Genomic DNA, 10608 nt, shown 5'->3' with positions numbered 1-10608 from the left:
GGCTGGATCCATAGAGACTGAATCAGAGGAGAGCTGGAAGAGAACGTAACTGGAGTCACCGACAGACTTCCACATCCACGCTGAACGAATCACTGTGACATCTGGCACTAAAAGTGCTTAGTCTGTGGCGACAACTGTGTGCTGTACTGTCTGTGACTCAAGTTTAGGCAACATCCATGGAGGACTGAATCGAGATTGACCCTAAAGTACATCAACAAAAGGAATATTTAAGAAATCTTAACTGAATCCAAATTGGAACTGATTCCAGAGAGGACCAAGTCCAGATTGAATCTGTAAAGGACCTGAGCCAGACTGAATCTAGATACAGTCTAAATCCAGAGAGGGCAGAGTCCAGATTAAATTTGAAGTAGATCTCAGTCCGAGACTGACTGAATCCAGGTAAGACCTGAATCCAGAGAGCAGCTAAATCCTGACTGAATCCAGATTGGACCTACATCGAGAGAGCATCTGAGTCCAGACTGAATCCAGATTAGACCTGAATCCAGAGAGCATCTGAGTCCAGACTGAATCAAGATTGGACCTGAATCCAGAGAGCATCTGAGTCCAGACTGAATCCAGATTAGACCTGAATCCAGAGAGCAGCTAAATCCTGACTGAATCCAGATTGGACCTGCATCGAGAGAGCATCTGAGTCCAGACTGAATCCAGATTAGACCTGAATCCAGAGAGCATCTGAGTCCAGACTGAATCCAGATTAGGCCTGAATCCAGAGAGCAGCTAAATCCTGACTGAATCCAGATTGGACCTGAATCCAGAGATCATCTGAGTCCAAACTGAATCCAGATTAGATCTGAAACCATAGAGTATTTGAGTCCAGACTGAATCAAGATTGGACCTGAATCCAGAGATCATCTGAGTCCAAACTGAATCAATACTGGACCTAAATCCAGAGAGCATCTGAGTCCAGACTGAATCCAGATTGGACCTGAATCCAGAGAGGTCCAAGTCCAAACTGAATCCAGATAAGACTTGAATCCAAGCTTAATCCAGAGTGTCCAGGTTGAATATATTGGGGAATTGAATCCAAACTCAATCCATATTGGACTGATTCTCTCTATGATCCCCGGCACATCTGCAACAATGCTCCCAGCCACGGAGGCAGCCAAGATCTATCAGACCAACTATGTGAGGAACTCTCGTGCCATCGGGGTCCTGTGGGCCATCTTCACAATCCTTTTCGCCATTGTGAACGTGGTATGTTTCGTTCAGCCCTACTGGATCGGGGATGGCATGGACACGCCGCAGGCCGGCTACTTTGGCCTCTTTCACTACTGCATAGGGAGTGGGACATCCCGGGACCTGACGTGCCAGGGTAGCTTCACCGAGTTTAGTTCCATACCGTCAGGCGCCTTCAAAGCGGCATCCTTCTTCATCGGGATGTCCATGGTGCTGGTGCTGTCCTGCATTGGCTGCTTCGCCCTCTTCTTCTTCTGCAGTACAGCCACTGTGTATAAGATCTGCGGATGGATGCAGCTGGCAGCAGGTGAGTGACTGATTGCACATTAGTTGGAGTTTTCCCATGTCTACTGATGTTTGAGTAGCAAAGAGAAGGAAGTGTAAAAGACAAGGATGGATACGTTTAATTCATTTGTATTCTTACAGTTTTTAGTGAGTACCCTTAAAAACTTGTTATCAGTCACATTTCATCCACAAAATGAAATAAAAAAAAAAAAGTCAAATAAATAAATAAATAAAATCATCAAAGTCATCATTTACTCACTCTCCTGTTGTTTCAAACCCATTATTTGACTTTCTTTCTTCTCTCTGGAACACAAAAGATGTTAAAAAGGATGTCTCATTCACCTTTCATTTCCATTATATAGAAAAAGATGCAATGAAAGTGATTGGTTACTGAGTACCTGTATGTGACGACAGAATTTCCATTTTTCAGTGAACTATCCCCTTTAAATTAATTGAAGCCTGTTTTTAGAATTGAATCCTCATTACTGTAAAGTTTCCATATTGCCATTATTCTCAATGGTAATTCTTTTAGTTTAGAACAGGGTCAGAAATTTAGGGGTGCTCACGCCTAATGCCACCAAAAATTAAAAAAAAATGCCCCTGAAATTAAAAATGTAGGGAGAAAAAAAAATTGACTAATTTGAATTATTCTGTTTCTTATTTGTAAACATCTGATACAGTTTTGAATATGCTTTAATTACCCTAGAGATACATATTATGGCACAAAATATGAATTGATTTTTATTTAATTTTTAGGCCCAAAGTACACTTCGGTTTTGACACTAAGCTTAGGGTTCTGACACTGATTTGGAAGCCGTAAGCCTATAACTTTATTGTAGTTTGCCCGCAAAGTCCATATTTGCTCCTAAGTTTAAAGTATACTGTGAAGTTGCAATGTTGCAAATGAGTTACATTGTTAATCTCTGGATGTGCAATTACACTTCAGAGATTTCAACTACTGTGCAGTGAATTAAAAATACTGTGTTTGATAACCACCAGGTTCATCTCCCACATGTGATGCTTATAGAATAAACTTTACATAAATCTGTGGGTTATCAGATTCACGTTATGTTCAATAAATACAAAGTGGCAGAGATATATACAGTACATAACAAAACCATCTGCACCACATCCTTAAAAGAAACAGAAGCCAGTAATGAGCATGTTGAGATAATGAGCTCAAACAGTGAATGTGTGCGTGCCTTTTTTCTCTCTATAGAGGCAAACACCCACAGATAGGCCTTTTCAGTTTATATTAAAAATTATATTTATCAAACTGCCATTTTTTCTTTTTTTTTATACCCGATTGAACTGTCACTAGATTGAAATATGTTTTCACCTAAACTGGTTCAGGTGTCATGTTGTTTAATGACCTCTCAGGACTGTGCTGTGTTATACAGTAATTGCTTTTAAGGCATGCATGTAATACGGTGGTTGATCATTGGTGAACTAGAGAGCACAAGATGTGTAAGCTGCATTTGTCCATTTTGCTTCAAGGACATTAGAGGTTTTGCCTTCAAAGGTTTGCACCAGTAGAGTCAGCAGTCAGAGTAAATATTCCCCAAATCCCTTGTTTCATGCCTGTTAATATTTGCTTCGCTCTATCTCTTTTCTTTTGCATCTCTCTTTCGTTCGTTTGTATTCCTGACAGCCCCTTCTTGTATTTGGAAGTTGAAAAGCTCCTGGGTTCCATTTAGTGTGACGTCTTTTCAGGATTGACTGACCACCCTCCTTAAATGTGTATGAGTGTGTGCGCCTCACAGGAAACACTGGAGGAATTGTTCTAAACATACCCAGCGAAATATCTCGAAATGTCTGGTGCCTGTAAACATTTTATAAACATTGTCTATTTTTGTGCCTGCCCTCAAATGCCTCGAGGTGAGTTTTCAAAACATTTGTGAGTTCATGGAGAAATTACTTTTATAGGCAACGTTTCCGCTGTCAGAGCAAAATGAAAACTGAAGTTTTTGCTATTCTCCATTCTGCTTCCCTTGGAGGTTTATATAGTCTCTCTCCTTCTGGCTTTTTTTTTTTTTATCCCCTTTTCTCCCCAATTTGGCATGCCCAATTCCCAATGCACTCTAAGTCTTTGTGGTGGCGTAGTGACTCCGGGTGGCGGAGGATGAATCTCAGTTGCCTCCACATCTGAGACCGTCAATCCGTGCATCTTATCACATGGCTTGTTGAGGGCGTCACCGTGGAGACCTAGCGCGTGTGGAGGCTTCACGCTATTCTCCGCAGCATCCACGCATAGCTCACCATGTGCCCCGCCGAGAGCGAACCACATTATAGCAACCACGAGGAGGTTAACCCAACGTGACTCTACCCACCCTAGCAACCGGGCCAATTGGTTGCTTGGGAAACCTGACTGGAGTCACTCAGCATGCCCTGGATTTGAACTTGTCATGTGTCAGATGAGAAGCATATTTAGCACATTTGAAGAGCCAAATGTGAGCTGAATGTTATCAAATTTGCTTGGGCAGCTGCAGAAAAATTTTAAATGCCAAAAAAACCTGTCCATGTTTCTTCAATTCTCTCAGTCTCATGTGAAGCCCTGCCCACTGATATATAAGCCTATGCTGTGAACATTGATATTTACATATCGCGATATAGCAAAATCGCGATTGCCACTTTATATCATCGCCACGATATATGTATCGTCATATGGCCCAGCCCTATTTTAGTGTGATAAAATCGCTTACTAACCTTTTTTGTGTAAAATTACATTCAATTTTACAACTTTGTTGCCATAACGGTGTAATGCATACACCCACAAATAGTGCAACACTCCCACCGATGCCCACTTGCACTGCGCTGGCACAAAAATTGCGCTTAGAATTAGCGCTATTACGCAAATCGGATAAGACGTAGCTCACGGTTGTTGTGCGTAGCGCTGTGCTTAGCGTGGTCACGAAAATGGAGCCCATTGGTTCAATTCAAAGAATACATTTTTCAAAGCTTTTTAAAACTTCAAATGTTTTTATTGTTGCAAGAATATGAGATGGCATTTTTGAAAATGTATATATTTTATTTGTTATTTGTGATGCATTATTTGCTAAAACCACAAGCATTTAGACTATTATCTGTACTGACAGATGGGTTTGGCTCAACTATGCTTGGATTCAGAGAAAAAAAGAGTGGGAATATTTTATAATCACATTTGGCTGGAAAATCAAACAACTTTGAAGCCATTTTTAGTTTCAGTGTTGCCGTAATTACTGTGTTTTGCCTTTATAGGGCATATTAGTTTATTAAAGTAACCTTTACGGGTCAAATCAGGTAGAAATATCTCCTTAAGGTAATAGCTCCATGTTTTCACTTTTTACAGTGCACAAAGCAAGCATTAGCCATTGAAGGCTATTATGAACTCCACAAGGGCACTAATGGAAGTTAGAGCAAGACAGTTGAAAACTCACTGTACTTCATACTCAGTATCTGACTCAATCAGTCCACTCACTGCTTCCAATAAAATGCACACTCCTCTATCCATCTCTACACTCGTTCTGTACACTTATCTGATGTATTCTGGTGTGGCATCACATGCTTTACTCAGCTGCATTCACTACAGTATTTCTGTAAAATTGCTACTGATTGCTATACCAAAAAATTTACTTGACTAACAAAAAGTATTATGGTACTACATGGCTTTTGGAAATTAACAATAATTCCATTTATTTATTTTTACATTTACAATGGTAGCACCAATGTATTTATTGACATACCTTGGAGTATCATGTAAATAGCATGTCACATGAAAATGGTAATTATTTAGTACTATGGTATTACCATCTGACACAATTACTGTACCATGGTACCACCATAGTTTTTTTTTTTAAAAGATTATTCCTATGGACATACAGTATGGACAAGGAGGACAATTGCATAAATATGAATAAATATTTATGTTTTTTGTATTGTTTTTTAAATTTCCAGTTGATTCAGCACTATATCAACATAAAGGACCCCTAACCAAATAGGCCATGGTTATTTCATGGTTTCATGGAAAATGTAATCTTTATTTAGCATATATGTGAGTCATTTCTTAGCTGACAAATCTCATACTCAGAGTGGGAGTGAGAAAGTATTTTTTCTCATTTTTTTATGCTGAGAGATAGCAGGTAATATACGATTAAATTACATCAGTGTGGCATACACTGTATAAAATATAGCCAGCATTTGTTACAGTTCAATAATTGACAGTTACGTACTTTAAAATATAATGCAAAATGTAGTACAAATCAAAGTCAGCTGAATATTGATGTAATGGCACAAGTGGTAAAATTAGTGTTTCTCAATGCACCATACAGCACGTAGTAAAGTTTCAGGTGGATTCTGTTGTTTCTTTTTCAACAAACAAGCCAGAAATGTCATTATTTCAGCTAAGAATCAGGGCAGAGAATTCTTATAGTTCATGAAATCTGTTCTTCTCTGTCCATATATGCAGTGATTAGTTGTGCGTTGCTTAGGGTATTGCTCACACTAGGATTAAGGATTTAAATAAACCCCTAACCATAAGCATTAAACTTCAGCGCAACTCATCCCACACCGTTTGTGCTACAGGCATGAATGATACCTCAAATTGTGCAGCTTATTGAGGAGAGGTGAACTCCAGCCAGCAACCACCCAAAACACTCTAGCAACCACCTAACAAAGTCATAGTAACCACCCTGGACACTCTAGGAACCGCATAGTAATATGTTATAAACACTCTGAGCACCCTAGCATCATGCAAGTTTCGCACGGGCAAGCACCACTCAGATTGTCTTAATAAAATGTAAAAATCTAGTTAATGGTTTGTAATGTATAACAAGACTGTGGTGTGGAGCATGTTTGACCGCTATAATTAAGAGGCTGATATAATTAAAAGTGCTTCTTTAGGGTTTAGTGTGAGCAGCCACCTCAACCGAGGACAGAAAGAAAGGGAGAAGAATTAAATGATAACTTGGATGACTTCTTGCCACATTTAGCTGTCATTTAAAGATTAAAGACCCCATGATGGTTTTATGGCTTTTAGTCCATGTCTGGGAATCTTAAAAGTTGACCAAATAACTTTTAGCAAATGTACTTTTAACAGTCATAGGCCAGGTTCACACTAATATGTTTTCATTTGAAAACGCATCTTTGGCCTTCTGTTCCGAGATGGTGTTTTTGACAGCGAAAATCAAGCTTTTTGTAAATGCTCACCCAAGTGGATAATTTTAAAACACTATGATGTATTTGTTGTTGTGACAACATTGCAGTCATGTAATCCATTCAACCCAAAACAATCAAGATGGCGGCCCATGCTTTAGTGGCGTTGTTGTGCCTGTTATTCACTTTGAGACAGTTGTTAAAGGTAAATGCTTCTTTGTACAACCTTTACATTGCATTCCTTCAAAGGCGATGGGAAATTAACTCAGAAATGCTGTCTGGCGATGTAACACAAGGACAGTTGTGTTTCAAACCATACAAGGAACGTGATTTTTGCATGCGCAGTAAGGGGATTTAAGCTATCTTTTACATTTCGGTGTGGATGAGAAACTTTTGGAAAATGCTTGAAAATGAAAAGGCTGTTTTCAAATGTATCCATATTAATGTGGACGTAGCCTTAGGGGCTGTTCACACCCCTTTTTTCTAGAATAAGAATGTATATTTTACTTTAATACCACTTATTTCCAACTAGCAGTACAAGTATGACGAATTAAGGCAATCCGGGACATTGGGTAATGTGGACACCAAAGCACAAAGCATTTCTTGCTCTACCACTAGCAAATCTATTTTATAACTACCATATTTTAGCTGGGCTGTCATGAAATAAATTCTCATTTGTTGGTCTGAAGTGTTGACAATTAGTAAATTGTGGAAATTCAAAGTGCAAAAAGATTTCCTATATTACTCCAATTCATCCTTGCAAATCATGGTTTTGCCAGGCTGTGACAAAGGCTATGAGCTTTTTAAAAAAGGACAAGCCCTTTAATATATCCTGCCACAACTTCCTGCTTTAATAGGAAATATGTCAAAACTTGAATTTGTCGAACCATTCATCGGGTCTTTAAAAGAGCAGCTAAAAGGTGCAAATGCTCTTAAAAAAATTTCATAAAATATTCAAATGTTGTTCATGGCCCAGGTGTGTCATTTATGGAGTTGAACTGTCTACCAATTACATTCACTTTTGTTAAGGCATCCTTTTCACAAAGTACATAACGTAATGAACCCCTTTAGACGTAATAGTCAATAGCTTTTAAAGCTAAACCAGATGTCAATGTCAAATGTTATTGAAATGAAAAAATATAGCAGCAGGTAGAAGATAAAGACTATTGTATGATTGGTGTCAGATTCCTTCCTCTAGCCCACCACAGCTGAATCTGTAGTCATGTTAATTTACTGGTTAGTGGGTTTTCTCAGAATTCAATCCCAAAGATTTATCTTTTAGAAGCTGACGGTCCTTTCTATCGAGGGGATGAATGTCTGATGCCATCAAACATTCTCCATGGTTCATGTTAGCTCCACAGGGTGCAGGTGTTTCTTCTGCTAGTTGGATCGTGGGCTGCTTACCTGGATATAGAGAAATCAGTAATGATGAGACCTTATCCAACAACCTCCCTCAGGGGCCCAAATATGTGCCTGTTTGCGCTGGATTGTTTCACAGCAAACTATTTTTAACCATTGTAAGAAAATAACTTGTGGGAACAGGATCAATAAATAGAAAAAGATCAAGGTGTGGTTTATACAGACAAAAACTGTAACAGACAGACACAAACTGTAACTGCGTGTCTGGAGCTTTTGTACCTGTGAAAGTTGTGTGCAATGACGCAATCAGAAATATGTTATTTGCCAATGGAAGAATACGCTGGAATTGGTTGCGGCATGTGTAGTTAAAGTATATTGAAAAGAACATCTCCCATACAGTAGCACAAAGAGGTCACATTGATGAACTTTATGTAATCAGCAAATGTATCATAATATACTAGATTGTCACATTTTCTGAAGAAATTGGGTTTGATGCCAATACATAATTCAGCACCATAATGCCAGGGTGTTACCATGCAGGTGCTAGGTTGTTCTGGGAGGTTGCCAGAGCATTGCTGGTTCTTTATAGCCGCTTTTCCACAATTGGGCTGAATGGTTCTCGTCACAAAACCATGCCGTTCCAAGCCAATCCAGGCCAGTTGGCATGGTTACACTTTCTTTTTCCACTGTTGTGATGTGAAATCAGGATTAGAATGTACGTAACAGATCCATCAGTTGGCGATGGCATGAGTAGTAAACATTGGAGTGTGTGCGCTATGGAGGACGATCGCTTTTTTTTGTTTTTTACTCTGCTAAAGCACAGAAAAGACATGGCCCATGTTGCAAAAAGAAAAGCAAACACAAAAAGGCGAGAGGTTTACCATCTTATACTGAGGGGTTGTGCATGCCACTGGACACAAACACACAGAAAGGTAAAATTTCTCAGACTAGCTTAAAAAAGGACACTTAAAATATTATACGAGGAATATATTGATGTTTTATATGAGCTAGCTAGCGTAATCTACCTCCCTGATGAAAAAGTCGTGTAGAAAAATAATTTACTATACTAGTTAAGCCATCATAAAATCATGACGATTTTAAAACACTAAACATACACTAATTTGTATACATTTTATTAACCTCACCCAAATAAAAGTGAACTTAGCCAGCTACCTAGAAACAACTGAGTTAAATTGCCATTGTCAAAGAAACTCTAGTGAGTTGCTAACTTGCTACGAACTAAAACCATCCCTCCAGCACGGTTGAGCATGGTTAGCTAATTGTGCAGAGAAATCTGGGCTGAGAACGATTTGTAATCGGACGGGTTGATAGTGGAAAATCCCTTTGCGATAATCTGGTCCCTATGGCTCGAGTCTCTCCTTCAGTGGGAGTCTATGGGATTTTTCACCTGTTTTATTGTCCGCTAGGTGAAAATCGTAATCCTGATCGCTAAGAAAAGTAACATCACACCTGTCCACAACAAGCCACATGATTTTAGGTATCCACAGCACAAACACTGTGGGATGAGCTACACTCCAAAGAGAACAAACCCCTACACCTAAAGCCTAATTTATACAATGGAAGAGCTGAACGAACTAAAGCACCCTAGGTGTACAATTCCTCCATTTATACTATGCCCGATGCATTTTAAAATTGCTTTTTTGACTTTAACCTTGAACAGACAGGCTTCAAAGTTATCAATTTTAAACATTAAGATAGTAACCTATCTTGCTACAATCTCTTTAGCTGTTACACATTGTAAATAATGAATATCATACCCAAACCAAACCCACGATTAATTTGAACAAATCTTCAACACTCTTCAAAAATTTTGCAAAACTTGAGAGCTTGTAGATTTAAATTTGAACAATATTCAGATCTTTCACAATTGAGAATAGCAAATGAAAGGGAATAAAATTGCACAAAAGCATTGTCCTTAAGTGTTAGCCATAATGGCATTTACCTCAAAAATTCAGCATGAATCAGTCCTTGGCAAGCCAAATATCAGAAATCCTGCATAAGAGATTACCACACGTTGGGTAAAAATACCTGTGCTCCATTATCACTCAAGCTTTAATCCTCTCCAAACTGATCTCCACAGTGTTCTGATGAGCATTTTAGGACTACTAATTTAAAGTCAAAGTCACTTTCAAAACGTATGGCACACATTAATTATGATCTATAAAAAATGAATCAGCACACGTTAAATAAAGTTTGACGTCTGTTAATTGTTGTTGATGATCTGGTTGAAGTCCTCAGCAATCTTTACAGATTGATGAGCTTGTGTGTCTGTAGTTAATGTCATTAGCGCAGCAGTAGAAGAGCAGGCACTCAATCACTGCTCTGCTTTCCCTCCTCGTGATTAGCGACTATTCTAATCTTGGCTAAGACCATGCCATGCCCATGCAAACCACATTAATCATCCTAAATGAATGGTAAAAGTCCAGACTGATAACAAGTATTGCTTGACTCACCCAGAACACTGAAGAATCCATAATGTTGCTTTTAGCTTTGACTAAACTGCATCAGTGAAGGGTTGGCTAGGCATACCTGTTGATTATCTGCTGTAAAAGTATCATGATCACAGATTAAATGTGTCGAGTCTCAATGTCAAGAAAGAGTCTTAATCCCCTTCTG

At 38.8% G+C, this 10608-nt stretch overlaps 1 protein-coding gene across 1 annotated transcript in view; it reads left to right on the top strand.

The window, feature by feature from the left end:
- Nucleotides 1-621: 621 nt before the first annotated feature.
- LOC127435430 (LHFPL tetraspan subfamily member 3 protein) overlaps nucleotides 622-10608 on the top strand; it is a 45786-nt gene continuing 35799 nt past the window's right edge. Inside the window, exon 1 of the mRNA XM_051688925.1 lies at nucleotides 622-1504. Within this exon, the coding sequence (XP_051544885.1) occupies nucleotides 1078-1504 (427 nt within the window). The 5' untranslated portion in view covers nucleotides 622-1077. The remainder of the gene's footprint in view (nucleotides 1505-10608) is intronic.

The sequence above is a fragment of the Myxocyprinus asiaticus genome, chromosome 45 (assembly GCF_019703515.2).
Source record: "Myxocyprinus asiaticus isolate MX2 ecotype Aquarium Trade chromosome 45, UBuf_Myxa_2, whole genome shotgun sequence".
In the NCBI taxonomy this organism is placed as follows: Eukaryota; Metazoa; Chordata; class Actinopteri; order Cypriniformes; family Catostomidae; genus Myxocyprinus; species Myxocyprinus asiaticus.
Note: the sequence above shows the minus strand (reverse complement) of the source record. Positions and strands in the feature narration are given on the sequence as shown.